At 55.5% G+C, this 18099-nt stretch overlaps 1 protein-coding gene across 11 annotated transcripts in view; it reads right to left on the reverse strand.

Annotated features, from left to right (window-relative positions):
- The window catches only part of TSNARE1 (t-SNARE domain containing 1), a 154252-nt gene that overhangs the window by 126223 nt on the left and 9930 nt on the right, over positions 1 to 18099 (reverse strand). For 2 of the 11 annotated variants that reach the window (XM_040625629.1, XM_040625633.1), the window contains exon 1: positions 3987 to 4227. The exons of 2 other annotated variants lie outside the window; for them this stretch is intronic. In XM_040625629.1, coding sequence (XP_040481563.1) covers positions 3987 to 4218 — 232 coding nt within the window. In that variant the 5' untranslated portion in view covers positions 4219 to 4227. Of the gene's footprint in view, positions 1 to 3986; positions 4234 to 5393; positions 5723 to 10740; positions 10893 to 18099 lie in introns of those variants that run through there. 7 more of the 11 variants (XM_040625638.1, XM_040625640.1, XM_040625637.1 and 4 more) reach the window with 7 other exon arrangements.

Below are 18099 nucleotides of genomic sequence, written 5' to 3' on the forward strand. Positions count from 1 at the left end.
CCCAGCGTTCTGGGATCGAGCCCTACATCGGGCTCCCTGCTCCGCTGGGAGCCTGCTTCTTCCTCTCCCACTCCCCCTGCTTGTGTTCCCTCTCTCGCTGGCTGTCTCTGTCAAATAAATAGATAAAATCTTAAAAAAAAAAATCACAGGGTGTAAGGAAATTAAAAGGTGAGCCCCTGTAACCATGTGCAGGGAAGTGTGCTAAGCAGGACGCAACATCCCAAGGCTGTGAAAGGAAAGATCACCCACATGACGGGCATCCGACCCTCTGCTCACCCGGGCCTCCGAGAGCAGGCGCTGCCCACGGCCCAGCCTCCTAGGGACGCTCGGGGAGGACTAGTCGACTTGTGGGCTTGTTGGGGCTCAGCCCCCACCCCTGCATCTGGTTTCTCCCTGCTCTTCTCCCCTCCTCTGCCCCTTCAGGTCGCCCAGCCCCTCAGACCCCCACCCTTTTCTGGCATTTTCCTCCCTCCCGGGCCGCAGAGACGCTGGGCTTTCTCAGAAGGCACCCAGTGTGCTCTGCTTCGGTGCCACGGGAAGAAAAGACAGGGGAAGGCAGGCCAGGACCGGCTCCCTGGGAAGAGCACCTTCTGGTCTCTGACGCAGCTGCAGGGCTCAGACCCAGCCGGGGCCACAGGGGCTGCTCCAGCCGCTGCAGACCCCGTCATAGGACAGCGCCCTGTCTTAAGGGCCCTGGGAGCCCAACGCCCAGAACCGCCAGACTTCACACAAATGGGTGGTGGGGCAAACACCCCAGCCACGAGGGAGGCAGGGGAATGGCGGTGACAACCTGGACTCTCCCCTCAACACCCCACCCGACCCCCAACCTGCCCAAGACACCGCGACGGCATGAAGAATTCACTCACTGCTGCCCTCCAGGAGGAGGCCAGGGCGGGCCTCAGAGCTCCTGCCAGGCCGTCCTTCCACCAGGGCCCCCAGGACCTGCCCCAGGCTGCTGCAAGAGTCCAGGCTGGTGACAGGAGGGGAACCTTCCCAGCAGGACACCCCAAGACCACCATGCAGCGGAGGTGTACTGGCCCCAGTGCTCTGCAAGGTCACTCCACCACCAGCCCCTTCCGCCACGCAGGGATCTGCCCCAACACAGAGCACAGGCTCCTGGCCACAAGGGGACCTGCGGCAGGGCTGAGGAGGGCGGGGCCGGGGAGGGCGGGGCCGAGGGGTGGGGCTGAAGAGGGTGGAGCCAACAGGGCGGGATCGAGGAGGGTGGGGCCAGGGGCGGGGCCAAGGGTCGAGGTCGAGGGGCCAAGGGGGGTGCGGAGGACCCAGCCCAGGCCTCCACACACCCCACCCTCCACCCCGCCCCCCCGCCAGCCTGGGCTCCAGACATGGACAACCTGGGCTGAGCCCCTGGCCGTCGGAGCCCACCAGCACTGTGACCCCAGCAGGCAGAGGCAGACACACAGACGACAGGGAGGGAGGAGTCAGCACACAGGCAGCCCCATAAGATGAAACAGCAGACAGAACCAATCTAGTCTGCAGTGAATGTGCCGGTGAGAGCAGCAAAGTAGGGGTGTTAGTTCCAAATCCAGGGAAACGTTAAAAGACTGCAGCCCGTTCACCTGGGACACGGCTTCTAAGCACATCACTTCAGAAGTGGGAAATCCATGACCCCAGGTCCCTCGAGAATTCTCTCAAATGAAAACATTCTGAAATGGGAAAGAGGCAGGAGTGGGGCAGGGAGAGGCCAGACATCAAGGGGGACCACCTGGGGCCTCAGAGCCCTGCCCTCTGGGGGGCCTGGGAAGGCGTCTGTGGCTCGCAGCCCCCACCAGATTGCTGCGGCCCACAGATCCACGCAGGAGAGAACCTGCAGGGCAGATGCCAGGAGGGGCCCCAACACCCGGAGCTCCTGGTCCCCTTCCCCCAGCGAGGCAGCAGCCTGGGTGGAAAGACAAGGCCCGGATTCAGGCACACTGCGCTTCCACGGCCCTGTACCACGCTGGCCTCCCACAGAGTGGCACTGTCAGTGGACAACACGCCCAGAGCCACCACGTACTAGGCCCTGTTCCACGTGCTACAATACACCTCTCAGGGCGCCTGGACACCCACAGTGGACTCTGCATCCAGGGCTCCGGGAGGACACAGGCAGTCCTCCAACTGCTGCCCCGGAGGGACCTGGCCCACCCTGTGCCCGTGGGGGTGGTGGGCCGCTGAGGGCCACCACAGCACAAGGCGGTATGGGCAGAAAGCCTGTCCCCGCCAGCCACTAAGTCCCTGTGGGAAAGAGGAAGATGGGCTGGCAGAGGAGGGGGTGGGCGCCCTGGCAGGACGGGCCTGGGACGGGAACCCGCTTCCTCTGCTCCTCAGGACTTGCCAGGCAGGCCTGGTAGCCACCAGCCACAGGGCCAGCCCACTGGGCAGGCCTGGCCTTGTCTCCTGGTCAAGCCCACTGTTCAGACTGTGAGGGCGCACGTGGCAGTCTCTCAAAGCCCTGGTCCTGAAAGGAACAAACTGTCACTCACACCAAAAAACAGCATCGCACCCACCCATCCATGTCACGGGCATAGCAGCATGGTCCTAAAAGCAAGTGCCTCCTTCCACCCCCAGCCCCACACACTGGGGGTCCTGACACAGGACACGTGGCTCGGTCCCCACCACGCCTGGGTGCAGACGCCAACTACGGAAGAACAGTGTGGATGGCGGAAGGGAGGAGAAGGGGACCCCCAGAGGGAGGCTTGTGACCTGCTCCCCCTTTATAGGACGGAGTGTGAGGAGACTGCAGGCGCCACCAGGTCTGAGTCCCCAGTCTGCCTCTAACCAGCCCTGGGGCCACCACAAAGCCATCCTCCCTCAGTCTGTGCACACTCGGTCTCCCACAGGGCCACCCGGGAGTGAGAGAGAGAGCAGGGTGTGCTCACTGGTGGGGCCACAGGAACACCTGTTCTCCCACACAGGCAGCCCTGAGAACTGCAAGGCTGGCCCCGGAGAAGGTGCAGGGTGAAGGGACAAGTCAAGGACTAGGGGGCCACAGCCATGGAGGCAATAAGCTTCCGGTGCAAATGAAGACTGTGTGAACCCACCCCCGCCCCCGACACCCACGGCAGAAAGCCCACCTCCCCTCGGAAAGCAGCAGCTTTGGGCCGCCCCGTCAGGACCTGGGCTGGGCAGGAGCACAGCTAAACACGGGGGTCAAGGAGAAGTGCGCTTCAGTGAGCTCACCCGCGCAGCCACCACAGGGGTCCCGCCCCAGCCTCAGCCACACACCCTCAGCAAGGACCTGGCGCACAGAGCGGGTAGGAAGACTTGCCGGATCGCACTCAGGTGTCAAGAAAGGAGCCTCCCCTCCCAGAGCCCATCCCCATCCCACCCGCGTCCTTCCAGGACCCGGTGCTCCAATGGACCTATGAGCTGCTGAAAACCACACCAGTTCCTCAACTCGAAATCTAAACAAAAACAGTCCAGATGAAGGGGCGCCTGGGTGGCACAGTGGTTAAGCGTCTGCCTTCGGCTCAGGGCGTGATCCCGGCGTTATGGGATCGAGCCCATCGGGCTCCTCTGCTGTGAGCCTGCTTCTTCCTCTCCCACTCCCCCTGCTTGTGTTCCCTCTCTCGCTGGCTGTCTCTATCTCTATCAAATAAATAAATAAAATCTTTAAAAAATAAAAAAAAATTTAAAAAAACAGTCCAGATGGATTAAAGGGTTGAGGACTTTAAAAATAAATTAGAAATAAAACAGTAAAGCAACCCAGAAGAAAACATCTCCCAAACACAAAAGCAACATTATACATACACACACAAGAAAAGTACATTTGGCAGCATATTACATTTAAAACAAAAACCCTTTTGTAAATTACAATGCAACAGAGGCAAGACAAGCAATGCCGCAGAGCGGTCACCGCAGACAGGACAGGGACTGCCACCGCTGTACACACAGCACTCCCACAAAGTGACTTGAAAGCACAGTCAGAGGTAACGTCGATCAGCAAGGACGGTGCGGATACCGCAAGGAAGAAATGCGTGGCCCACCTGCGCGAGAAACACCCCTCAGCAGCCACAGGGGCGTCCCACGCGTGGCAGGGACCCAGGGCAGCGCTCCGGGCCCACGAAGCACACCCCTGCAGAATGCTGGCAGCAGAACCGCACCCCACACCCCGCTCGTGCTCCAGCCAGTCAGACAGGAAATACTAAGAAACATTACAAAATTAAAAACAAAAACCAGAAACCAGCAAAACAACCAGCGATGAAGAATCGTATGCATCACATCAGGCACCGAAGGCAGAAGGCAGAATGTTACATCGTGACTTTTAATAGCATTAAAAGTATACATTTAGTTGCGGGGGAAATACTCAGAAACAGCACTCCAGAAAAATGAGGCCGGAACTGCTTCCATCAGAGTCACCCCAAGGCGCGGGCGGAGCGCGCGTCCCACCTGCAGGAGCCGCCACCAGGGAGACCTACCGTGCGGTTCTGTGTAATGACACCCCTGCTCCTGGTCGTCACCTCCCAACGTGAAAACAGCCCAGACACACCCCAACAAGGGTTAGGGACAAACCCCAGCCCACCCAACCCCAAAGGGCTGCCGGGCCTGCACAGGTGCGACACACATGGGGACATCGTGCCACACACAGGAAGCCAGGCCACAAAGAGCTCACATTGCACGACACCACACAGATGACATTCTAGGACAGGCAACACGCGTGTCTGGTGCGGGGATTCAGAATGGGGTGCAGTGGCTGGAAGGGGCACGGGGGGCCTCCTGGGGGACCAGATGTTCAATCTGGGTGGCGGTGGCAGTTTCACGGGTGAACACATCTGTCAAAAGTCACCAAACTGAGCCCGTGAGGTCTGTGTGTGCCGGGGTAGCTCAGCTCCACCACACTCAAAACTCTGCCCGTGTGTAGACAGAAGACTGGAAGGAACAGATTAAGCTGCTGAGTGTCACCCTGGGAGACGCCCCAAGACAGGCCATGAACGCCGCCAGGAGAGACAAGCCGCCATGGAGGGCCACGCACGGCTGATTCCGTTAGTGTGAAATGTCAGAACAGACACATCTACGCAAACCAGGCGCAAACTAGGGGCTGCCAGGTGGATGAGGGGTAGGAGTGGGGGATGACCGCCGAGGGCTGGGCTTTCTACAGGAGCGATGAAGACGTCCCGGAGCCACAGCGTGGTGGCGGCTGCACAAGGCGGAGTGCGCCCACACTGACCCGTCCACGGTAAATGGGTGCCCTGCAGGGTGCGTTAAGGACACGCCAAAGCGGTCACAACACCGCTCCGAGCGCTGTGGCTGAGGGGCTGGGCAGGGGAGGCCGCGGGCAGATGAACCGCACTCAGGACCCAGCACCTGGGGGCACTCGTGGTGTGAGCCCCAGGGCTTCCCAAGTTCTCCACCAGCGACGCATCAGTTCTAATAACCAAGAGAAATAAACGTACCCTCCCTTCACCAAGCACACGAGCTAGCGCTCCTGGGCTGCACGTGAGGGTGCGATGATCCGGGGGACAGGAAAGACTCGGGGGGTGGGGGGCGGCGGTGCGTGCAGGCTGGCGGGCAGCAGTCTCCAGGCCAGGGGGTGTGTCGGCCTCAGTCACCGATGTGTCTCCCGGGCTGGAGCGGCAGGCGCGCAGCGAGCACTCAGGGACATCTGCGGCAGGCAGGCCCACGGCACGTCAACACTGCGCCCAGCCTGCCTGGTGCCCTGGGAGCTGCCCCGGGCGGCAACAACCTGGAGCAGCCAGCGTCTGCAGAACGAACAACCAAGGGTGACGGGCACATCCGGTTCCTGCTCCTGCCCCACAAAGCGGGCCCACCCCACCTTGTTCCTCTCTGCTTCTTGGGAGAGGAACTAAAGCACCAACCCAGCTCACTGTTGTTCACCCCACCCAGCCACAGTCTGGTCCAGGAGGAGTCCAGGCTGACCCCGGACTGGGTCACCACCTGAGCCTGGGCAGGGCACACGGCGAGGCCTGACCCCTCATTTCCTAATTTCGGTTCTCAGAGACAGACCAATGTGCCACAGGTCTGTCCAACCCTGAATGCCCTTGGCCCCCCAGGGCACTACAGCCAAATGGAAGAGGGGCCACAGATAAAGGGAAGCAACACCAAGGTCAGCAGCAGGGCTCCCCACCCCAGGGGCCCGGCCCAGCCTCACCTCCAGGAGCAGATGAACCTTTGCTGCCAACCCTGGGGCTACAGGCTGCTGTGGTTCCCCAAGGCCAGACGATCCTGGCTAGAGACCCCACCTAAACCACCCAGGCCTGTGGAAGTCCCCTGAAACACCTGACAAGGGCTAGCTGCTCAGATGAGGGGAGGGGCCCAGCCTCTCCTCCCCTGCGTCTGAAGACCCTCCTCTCTGTCCCCAGCAGACGAGGAACTGAAGCCAGAGGGAGGCTCTCATCGGCATCCCCCAGGAAGCCTGCCCAGTCCCATTCCTTCCTCCCGGAGCATTGGGCAAATACCGCCCCCCCCCCCCAGGTATCTCAGCAAGCTCTCCCGGCCAGCCCCTGCAGCCACGGGCGGCCCAAGGCCAGCCCCCGGCTCACGCAGTAAATGCCTGCCGATGAGTGACTAACTCCCACAGCCGGGTGCCGGGGCCATGAGCTGTCAGAACTGAGGGTGCCAACTCAAGGCTAGGCCCAGGCCCCAAGCCTTCTCCTTCCCACACCCAATGCGGCCTCTGAGGGGCAGAGGTGGAGGGCAGGGTGTCTGGAGGGCACAGGGTGGTGGCAGCGGTAGGAGTGACTCTTGCAGGCAGGCCAGGAGACTGAGGGCAGGAGCTTCATATCATTTCCTCCATGTGGTTTTCCCCACCGTAACACCACGGACACAGCCACCTTGACGGGACAACCCGGACAAGACCTTCCCAGACATTCCCATGAGGCGGGCACAGCCATCTCCCAGGTCCTGGGCATATACGACCATTTGTGGAGGCCCAGGGGGTAAGATTTGCCCGGAACCACCAGGCGACTGGGCAGAAGTGGGTCCCCGGCCGACTGTCTGCCAACCCAGCCCTCACGTGTGGCCATAGAATGGCTGTTGGAGACAGACAGACACCGGAGCACCATCTTCCCACGGCATGCTGCCGCCTCAGGCCGGCCGGCCGGAACCCAAACCCCCTGCCTTGGGGAGGGCACACCAAAAGAGGGGTGGGTCAGTCACGACCACTGATTTTCTTGTTTCCTTCAGGGGGAGAGTTGGCTGTAGGCTGGGGCAGTCTCCTCCTGCAGGTGACCTGGGCACACACGCTCACCTCCCTAAACCGCATCTGGCCACGGAGAACCCGAGGCACAGAGCCCCAGTTCATGCCCGCATCCACTCTCAGGCCACCATCCCCCGACCCACTTCTGCCTCTCCCCCCACACACACCCACCCAGGCAGATGCTCAGCCCCACACGCCTGTGTGCGCCACGGAGCCCGAGGCAGAGGAGGCAGCTGGGGGGGCTGCAATGGCATGCCTCGGGATGTTGTCATAGCAACATGGACTCCACATCACACACAGTGCCCTCCAGGCACCGCAGCCATCTCACGGAACAGCGCCCAGAACGGGCCACGGAAAAGCAGGACTGCTGACAGCACCAAGGGGCGGTTAGGACAGCAGCCGCGCACGCTGTTCTCTCTCCACCTGTCGTGCTGCCCCCGCCCCACCCCTCTCTCCGCTCTCCAGGAAAGCCACAGGAGGCCAGGCTTCCAGGCCCGGCCAGTTCCTGCCCAGCTGCCTGCTCCATCCGCTGAGCCCTTTCCCAGGGTGGTGGCAGCAAAGGAGCAAGAAGACAGCCTGAGTCACAGGGGTGGGGGCAGTGCCCGTCCACGCAGCTGGATGAGGCCCGCAAGTCACACTCCCGCTCAGACCCAGAGACTTCTGGTGGGGGTGGGGGTGGGGACAGGGCTGGGGGGGATTGTGGCCCCCATTTGCTTCGGCACAGCCCACCTGGTCACCATCTAATCCTCAGACCCACAGGAAAGGAACCTTTACTGTCACCCTTCAGGTGAGAAACTGAGGCTCAGAGAGGCAGGAACTTGCCCAGGAAGCCCAGTCAGAGGCTGAGGGGAATCCAGACCCAGGCCTGCGCCCTGCCAAGACCCATGCTGGCCCCACCCACCAGGCTGCAGCTATCAGGCAGGCCCATCAGGCTGGAGCTCAAGCCGGGCCTGGATGTCACATGCCAGCTGTCTGCACGGAGGCCAGCGAGGAAGGACGGCCACGGGCACCAGCAAGAACATTCCACAAGACCGCAGAGCCCTAGGTTCCCTCGTGTGGGGCCAAGTGCGGAGGGACTGTCTGATGGGGCTGCTGAGGCTCCAGTTGCAAAGCAAGAGGGCAAGGCACACATATAAAAACGTGATCCCGACAGCACACCCTGTATGACCCAAGCCCAGAGCACCTTCTCCCTTCAGGAGGGAGCTCCCTGGGGTGCTGGGGGCACTCAACCCCATGTAGGCGAGCAGAGGAGACATAAGCCTGGGTGCCATCTCCCGGCAGGCACCATCACACCACCATCACCATGAACACAGCACGTGTCCAGAGTGCGGCTTCGCCCCCAGTCTTGCTGTCGTATCACACTCTGCCCCACCAGCAGCAGCACCAACAACAGGATGACCCCACCAAGGATGACCCCATCAAGGCTGCCGTGCGTCCGACCACAAGGAAGCCTCCCCTGGCACGGGCCCTGCCACCTGCCATCACCCCCGCAGCAGCGTCCTGTCCTCCATGAGCCAGCCACCGCAGGACAACCAGCCAGACCACGAACACCCCATCCTCCCTCACAGCAGGGTGAGGCAGTGCTCAGGGATGGGAGGCTGGGGCAGCTTGCTTGTTGTTTTAGTGGGAAGGAAGACCTGCAGCAAGGTCTCAGGGAAGGTGGTGGGAGGACCGTGGCAGAGTTAAATCACAGAGGGGTGCCACCTGGCAGGGGGCAGGGTCGCTGGGGGGCAGGCAGGAGGCCTGGGCCAGGGCCCCAAAGCCCACACTCTTCACCGCTGCACTGAAAATACAGACCCACCTAAGAGGGGTTGCCTGGTGAAAGGAGAGCTTTCCCTCGCCCCCACCCCACAGCAGTACCCCACAGCCCTCCCCTGACTGCATGCCCCACCGGTGGGTAATGAGTGCCATGCCAGTGGCTCAGACACCAGGACAGTCCTGCATCTCCTGCCACTCGCCCAGGGGTCTTGCAGGGAGGAGGCATCCCTGTGGGCAGGATGGGCTGCCCAGGATAGAAGCCCCACCATGGTCAGAGGCTCCTGCAGGGGGACACCCCGGAGGTGTCCGCGGTGCTGAATGCAAGAGGCCCACGCCAGCCCGCTGGGCCATCCTCTCCCCCAGCCTGGGCTCAGCCCTGGAGGGCTGGGGGCCCTGCCATCCTGGCAGGAGGGAGCAGGGGTGTGCATGAGTCCTCACGAAGTACCAGCACCAGAGCAGGCATGGGGACCACACTGTCCTGCTGCCCTTCTCACAGTTCTAGACTGAACACAGGTTTTCCCTACTTCCTTCTAGAAATCACATTAAGACAATGAGGAGAATGACCCCCCAAAAGTAATCAAACAAAAAATTTAAAAGCTCAGACTTCGTATTCAGAGAAAGTAGGAAACTAATACAATTTGCAGGCCCCACAACATAGGTACAGGGTACCGAAAGCAGGTGAACCCAGGCAGGGCCCTCACAGGAGGAAGCACAGTGACGTTCCCGAGTGCGACGGGAGCAGGGCAGCGGCAGGTCTCAGAGAGCACCTGCAAAATACATTCCCTGACCACTACAGGCTGACCCTGAATCATGGAGAACAGAGCTGGGCAAGTAGGGCTGGTGTCAGAGGCCCCCAGAGAGGCCAGTCAGACTTCAGGAGAGGAGCAGCTGTGAGGACAGACAGCAGCCGGATGGGAGGGCTCTCCTGTGGGGCGGGCTCACTGCAGGACAGGCTCACCTGTGGATGGCCATGGCCGTCTGCCTCTGTGACAGCAGCCAAGGAGGGAGTCCCCGGAAGGCTGCTTACCTCTAGGTCCCCACGCCCCGCCTCTCTGAGAAGGGGGCAGGGAGAACTCTTACAAAGAGCTGATCCAGAAAAAAAAAACAATTCATTCCAAAGTGAACAATAAATTCTCAATAGCCAAAATAATACTGAAAAAGAACAACACTGTAGGTATTTTAAAACTTCCTGATTTTAGAACTTACTACAAAGCTACAGCCATGAAGACACTGTGGTGTTGGCATAAAGACGGACACACGGACCAGTGGCACAGAGCAGAGAGCCCAGAAACAGATCACCACATATGTGGCCGAATGATTCCAACCAGGGCCCCAGGACCACACAACAGGGAAAGGACAGTCTCTCCAACAAGTGGTGCTGCGACCCTGGACGTCCACGTGCAGAAAAACGAAGGTGGACGCTTACCAAACACCATACACACAATCAACACAAAAAGAGATCAGGGACCTCCAAGAAGGAGCTGAAACTATAAAACTCCAGAGACAAACACAGAGCAACAGCTTCGTGGCCCTGGATGTGGCTGTCGTTGCTCAGGTCTGGCACCAAAAGCAGAGGCAAGGAAAGAAAAAATACATGAATGAGACACCATCAAAATTAAAGACTTTTGTGCGTCAAACACACTATCAGAAGAGTGAAAAGGCAACCGGAGAACAGAAACAAACGTCTGCAAAGTGTATCTGATAAGGGATTAATATTGAGAACATAAGGAAAGTTCCTGAGACCCGACAACAAGAAGAACAAACAGTCCCGTCCCACAAGGGCAGAGGGCCTCGCACACACGCTCCGCCAGGGGAGACACGCTGACCTGCTGCACGTGACCCGTTGTCAGGGAAATGCAGACCACAGCCGCGAGACACCACCTCGCTCCCAGCAGGACGGCTGCTGCTGGAAACCCCAGGAAACGGCAAGTGTCCGAGGATGTGGAGAAGCCGGAACCCTCGTGCGCTGCCGGGGCTGCAAACGGGTGCAGCTGCTGTGGACAGTGTGGACATCGTCAGAAGTACAAACAGCATTTCCACATGACCCAGCAACTCCACTTCGGGGCCAACACCCAAAGGAATTAAAGGAAGGGACTGGAAGAGATGTCGCTACAACCGTGTTCAGAGAGCGTCATTCACAGGGGCCAGCGGGGGAACAGACTCCAGCGTGCACGGACAGATGGGCAGACAATGAAACGTCCATCCACACTGGGATACTGTTCAGCCTCGAGCGGGAAGGACATTCCGACACCCACACCCGCTACAGCACGGATGAACCTTGAAGACATTATGCTAAACGGAAACAGCCAGACAGAAGGACCAAGGCCATACGTATGACTGCACTACGAGGTCTCTGGAGGCATCCGAGTGTGAGACAGAAAGTGCATGATGGGGCAAGGGGCTGGGAGAGGGCACAGGGAGCTGGTGTGTAACAGGGACAGTGTGTCAGTTTGGGAAGATGAGAAAGTTCTGGAGATGGATGGTGGTGATGCTGGCACAATATAAATTCACTCAATGCCCCAGAATTCCACACTTAAAAATGGTTACAATGGGGACACCCGGCTGGCTCAGTCTGCAGATCAGATCCCGATCTGAGGGTCACGAGTTCAAGCCCCATGTTGGGTGCACAGTTTACATAAAAAAAACAAAAAACACGGGCGTCTGGATGGCTCAGAGGGTTGAGCATCTGACTCTTGGTTTCAGCTCAGGTCATGACCTCAGGGTCGTGAGATCAGGCCCCGTTCAGGCTCCTCACTCAGTGTGGAGTCGGCTTTAGATTCTCTCCCCTTCCCTCTCCACAGCTTCTGCTCCTCCCCCTGCTCACAGGCACGCAAGTGTACACACACACGTGCTCTCTCTCAGATAAATACACAAAATCTTTTAAAAAATGGTTATAATGGTAAACTTCACATTATGTGTATTTTACTATGATAAGAAAAAAGATTTTAAGTTTCTTAAAAAGAACAGTGAGAAAAGACTAGCCCAGCACTGATCCAGAGACCCTGGAGGTGGGGGTGAGGGGCACGGAACACAGCAGTGACACCCCCAAGAGCAGAGTGACACCCACACCCCAGCAGGAAGCAGGGCAGAGGCAGTGTGCCCAAAAACACAGAAATAACAAGCCACTGGCCCCATGAGGGGAGTCGCCAAAGCACAGCTTCAAGCCCTTGCTCAGAGAGAGAACCCTGAGCAGACAGAATTCAGAAAACGAAGACAAGAGAAGTATCACAAAGGACAGAGACGAGAGAAATGCGGCCCGGAGGGAAGAGGAGGACATGAGCCAGCAGGCCTGGGGCGTCTGTAAAGCGACACCACGAGTCAGGAGCCCATGGAGGGGCCGCTATGGGACTGCAGGAGCGAGGGTCCCAGGCTCCCTCTAAGAAAGCATCTACAGGGCAAGCGCAGCCCAGCCAAGCCGACAGGGGACCTCGATCTGAAGGGTGGGAAGCACTTACACACGTCCCCGTGGGTGCAAGACAGACAGACGTGGGGCTGGACTGACCGAACGCAGATAACATGCCTGACTCTGGAGAAGCGACTGGACTAGTAAACACGGAGGGAGATGAGGAGGAGGAACCCTCCCATCGCCTCCCAGTCAGAGCACAGAACTGAGAGCCAACTTTTCGTAATAAACACAAGTATCGGCAGCGCGAAGGTAAACACTGAGAAAGGGAACGAGCTACACTGACGGTGTCTGAGGGATGTGAGGAGCACAAGGCACAGACAGGTCATCATCGCCCCCAGAAACAGCATGTGTTCCCTCCCGCAGCGGAGCAGATGACCACGAATTTGGCAGTAAAAGTACACAGATCTGCCGTCTCTCGGTTTCTGCAGGTCAGGAGTTGGGCTGGGCTGCCTGCGGCTCTGAGAGGCATCCTGGAGCCCTGGCTGAATGCAGGTCCTTAAGGCCAGAGGGCTGAGATCATGCCTTCCGTGCTGGCAGTCAGCTGGTCAGCCCGGGGCCAGAGGCTCCTCTCCGGTCCTCGCACGCGGCCCTGCGCCTCAAATCCTTCCCACCCTTGGAATCTCTCCCACTTCTCGCTGAAGAAAGTTCTCTGCTTTTAAGGGCTCAAATAATCACTTTGAGCCACCCAGATAATCCAACATAAGCTCTTTGAAGGACCACAGACTTCATTACACCCGCAAATTCCCTTTCCGCCACGTACGAGAATGCACTCACAGGTTTCAGAGGTGGGAGCTGCTCTCGGGGGGCGAAGGGTTAGGGGGCCAGGGCAGAGGGAGATAATGCTCTGCCTGGCACAGAGGGTCCTCATAAGTGGTCCCCACAAACAGAGTGCTGAGGGCATTACATGAGATAGCATGACAAAGGTAACACTCAAGACAGACACAGACTCTGCTAAATGTCAGAACTACATAAACTTAAAGAGAGAAAAAGAAAACACACCAGATAGTAAAAGATACTAAACACACACACACGACAGAACTAAAATCAAATACGTCTGACCTGCCAACTGTCGTCAATTACTTTAACTTCTCTAGTGAAATCTTAAAAACAAAAAGATGCTCAGATTGGCTCACAAAGCTAAATCCGACTTCACGTGGCAGATGAGACCCATCTGAGGTCATTCCAAAGGGTCAGGAATAAAAGGACGGGCAAAGGCATGCCAAGCAAAGGCGAACCAGAGAAAGCGCCACGCGTCATGGCCCTACAGCAGACAACGCAGACACGAGACAAAGAAGGGCGCTCCATGATACTAACGGGAGCAATTCAGAATAAAAATAAAACAGTTTTCAGCCGCTATGCACCAGGTCTCGCAGCAGCCAACATTCACAGGAGACAGAAATGTACCAACGGCAGAGAGCACAGCAGAGCACGGGCACAAAAACCAAGGACGCACGCGGCCCAAATGACACCACTGAGGCGGTACGACTGAGGGGTGCCCACGTCAACCTCTGCACGTCCAAGCCAGGAGACGCATCTTCTTCTCCAGCACCCACGAGACAGGAGGAAAACTGGCTGCATAGCAGGGCGACAAGGAAAACCGCATAAAACCCAGAAAGAGAACAGTCCGTATTCTCTGCTCAAAATGCAATTAAAACTACCAAAATAGCAAAACCAATAAATCAGAAGACACTTCACTTGGAAATTTTAAAACCTGCTCCTAAACAACTCTTGGACCAAAAACAAAAATACAAACCAAAATTCCAGAACTTCCAGACAGCAACGTTATGGAAAATACATCCAATCCAAAAGTAAGAAACAGCGTTTCAATAGTAAACACATTTTGGAAGAGAACGGGAACAAATGAACCAAGCATACAAATCATACACTGAGAAACAGGACAAACTGAGGAAAAGCCAGAAATTAACTGTAAGCAAAATGTGATGAATTAAAAAGCAGAAAAACAGGGGTGCCTGGGCGGCTCTGGCACTTAGGCGTCTGCCCTCGGCTCAGGTCGTGATCTTGGAGTCCCCAGATGGAGCCCCGCATGAGGCTCCCTGCTCCGTGGGGAGTCTGCCTCTCCCTCTGCCCCTCCCCCACTCGTGCAAGCACACACACGTGCACTCTCTCTCAAATAAATCTTTTTTTTAAAAAAAGCAGAAAAACAGAAAATGAATTTAATAAAAACATCCAAAAGCTGAATCTTTGAAGACAAGCATAAACAATAAAATAATAACTAGGGTTGACTCTTGAACAACACGGGTTTGAACTTCACGGATCCGCTCATGTGCGGATTTTTACAGTACAGCACTGTAAATGTATTTTCTTCTCCTTTTGGCTTTCTTATTAACATTTCCTTTCCTCCAGCTTTTACTTTATCATAAAAATACAGCATATAATACGTACAACGTACAAAATACGTGTTGACCATTTATGTTCATCAGTGAGGCTTCCAGCCAACAGGAGGCCATTTCTAGTTAAGTTTCTGGGGGAGGCTCAAGCTACATGCAGATTTTCGACTGTGCAGGGCATCAGCATCCCCGGGCCCCATTTTATCCAAAGGTCAACTGTACTAGCTACCCCAACCAAGCAACAAAGGGAGCAAAGAATATAAGCACAGAAACCAAGGAAATTGAAAGAATCATAAAAGATCATTTTACTCAAGTCTACATGAATATATCTGACAACCTGGATGAGACCGATATTTTCCCAGGCAAATGTAATTTATAAAACTGACCCCAAAAAAGAAAATTTAAAAAGAACTCTCTTCCTCAAAACAAAAACAAAACAAACTAATGAAAAAGCACCAGGCCCCCACAGTTTCACAGGGGAGCTCCACCCGCCTTTTAAAGGCCAGGGAATTCAATGCTGTTCAACTGCTCCTTTTTAAAAACAACGGGTGCAAAGAATGTCAAAGCTGAATAAACAGAAAGAACATTGCTGAGTTTCTGCAAATAAAGAAAAAAAAAACTGTTCTTAGAACACATAAGATTTCTTTTCTTTTTTTTTTTTTAAGATTTTATTTATTTATTGGAGAGGGAATACAAGCGGGAGGAGTGGCAGAGGGAGAAGCAGGCTCCCCACAGGGCAGGGAGCCCGACACGGGGCTCGATCCCAGCATCCCCCGATCATGACCTGAGCTGAAGGCAGATGCTTAACCACCACCCAGGCGCCCCTGAACACACGTAAGATTTCCAAGTTACCTTTACGAAGCCAAGTGCAGCACTGAGAGCAAACCCTGGAAAAAGCACAAGAAAACCACAGACCAACCTCACTTGTGAAGAGCAATGCACAGGCGCTAAATTACACACGAGCAACAACTGGCCAGCAGCCCTCACGGGGATTACGTATCAGACCACAAGAAGTACATTCGGGGACTCCAAGGACACCTCGCCATCAGCAACTCCATCCGCAGAAGGCCTCGTGTCTGGGCATCCAGGGAAAGAAGTTCCACGATCACCCCACAGACGGTCTTTCTTAAGTAGGATCCACACCCGTACGGAGCCCAATACCAGGCTTCAACTCACAGCCCCAAGATCAAGACCTGAGCTGAGATCAAGAGTCGGACACTTACCCGATGGAGCCACCCAGGCCCCCCACCCCACAGATGACTTTTTAAAAGGGAACTCATTTCAGCAGTGATTTTTGCTTTAAAAAAATAAAATAAAACACTCAACAAAAGAGGAGGGAGAGGTTCTTGCTTGGCACGTGAAACATCTATCTCAGCCCAAAAGACACAACTGCTTGATGAGAAAACGCCAAGAGCAGCACCCAACAGGCGCCCACTACAACTGTGGTTCGTCGCCGTTCCGTGGAGGGAACTGGCCCACACAGCTGGGTAACGGGCAGAGGCTGGAGTATAAAAACTGGAAGGGGGGGCACCTGGTGGCTCAGTCGGTGAAGCGTCTGCCTTCCGCTCAGGTCATGATCTCGGGGTCCTGGGATCGAGTCCACATCGGGCTCCCTGCTCAGCGGGGACCTGCTTCTCCCTCTCTCTCTGCCCGCTGCTCATGTGCTCGCGTGCGCTCTCTTGATCTCTCTCTCACTCTACCTCTCAAATAAATTAATAAAATCTTAAAAAAAAAAAAAAACTGGAAGGGTAAGGTTACTGCTTGCTTACACTAGAGAGCTGAAGAACACACGATAACTAAGTAAACAAGAGAATTCACAAGGTAGCAGGGGACAGACTTGTACACGGAAACCCACAGCGTGCACACACGCTCATCAGACAGGGCAGTCAAGACGCCTCACAGTAACAGTACGAAAGCCAAAACCCCGCAAAACAAAGAAAGCGTGGCCATGCCGGAGAAGAATGCAAAAGGGACCAAACTGAGTGGGAAGGTAAACCACAGCTTGAAGGGAAGTCTCAGATCACAGAGATGTCACTTCACCCTAGTTACATACAGTTTTAACACAATTCCAACCCAAAACCAACCCGGTTTGGGGGTTCTGAGTGTGTGTATGTGTGTTTGGCGGAAGGACTAGGTAAAGAACAGACAAGCCAATTCAAAGTCCATATATAAAGATAAACAATCTAGACTAGCCCCCCAAAATTATGACAAAACAACCAGTAAGTTATTTGAAACATTAAAACATAGTATAAGAGATTAATAATTAAAGTAGTGGCTACAATTGCTCGCAGGGACAATGGGAACAGCCCACAGAAAACAAACAGTCAATCTCAAGAAAGAACAAAAAAGTTGGAGGCATCACATATCTTGACTTCAAAATATACTACAAAACCACCATAACTGAAACAGCATACTACCGGCATGAAGACAGACACAAAGACCAACACAGCAGAACAGACAACCCGGGAGTAAACCCACACATGTAGGGTCAACTGGTCTTCCACAAGGAGCCACGAGCGCACACAGAGAAAGAACAGTCTCTCCCACAAATGAAGACGTGCATGGAAAAAAAAAACGAAATTGGAGCCTACCTTACACTGCGCACAAAAGCAACTCAAAATTAAATACTCAAACGTCTGCAAGACCCAAAGTGTAAAACTCCTACAAGAAAACCTCAGGGAGAAGCCTCTGACATGGGTCTTGGAAACAGCTTCCTGCAGCACAAGGCAACAGAAACAGAAACAGAGAAGCCGGACGACACACACTGAGACGGCTTCTGCAAAGCCAAGGAGACAATCACCAGAGTGAAAGGCACGTGAGGAACGGGAAGAAACGTATGCAAACCATAGACAGGATAAGGGGTCAACTCCAAAACCCACAAGGAACTGCTACAATGCAATGGTAAAAAAATAATGATATAATACAAATATTAAAAGGGCTAAGGACCTGAACAGACATTTCTCCAAAAGAGACATACAAATGGCCAACAAGTATATGAAAAAAATGTTCAACATCCCTAATCATCAGGGAAATGCAAATCGAAACCAGCAGAGATACCACCTCACATCTGTCCGCATGACTATTATCAAAAAAAAGAAAGCTAACGAGCGTTGGGAAGGATGTGGAGAAATTGGAACCTTTGCACATGGCTAATTCAACATGGCACAGCCACTACGCAACACAGTACGGAGGTTCCTCAGAAAACTAAAAATAGAACTACCGTATGATCCAGCAATTCCACTTCTCAGGATTTACTCAAAAGAACTGAAACCAGGATCTCAACGAGGTAGTAGCATTCCTACGTTCACAGCAGCATCAGCTATGAGAGCCAAGTACAGAAACAACCTAAGTGTCCATCACCAGACGAATGGACGAACACAGTGGGGCACGTCCACGGCACGGAGTACCGTTCTGCCTCTAGAGGAAGGGAA

This window comes from Ursus maritimus, unplaced genomic scaffold (assembly GCF_017311325.1).
Source record: "Ursus maritimus isolate PB19 unplaced genomic scaffold, ASM1731132v1 scaffold_9, whole genome shotgun sequence".
NCBI lineage: Eukaryota > Metazoa > Chordata > Mammalia > Carnivora > Ursidae > Ursus > Ursus maritimus.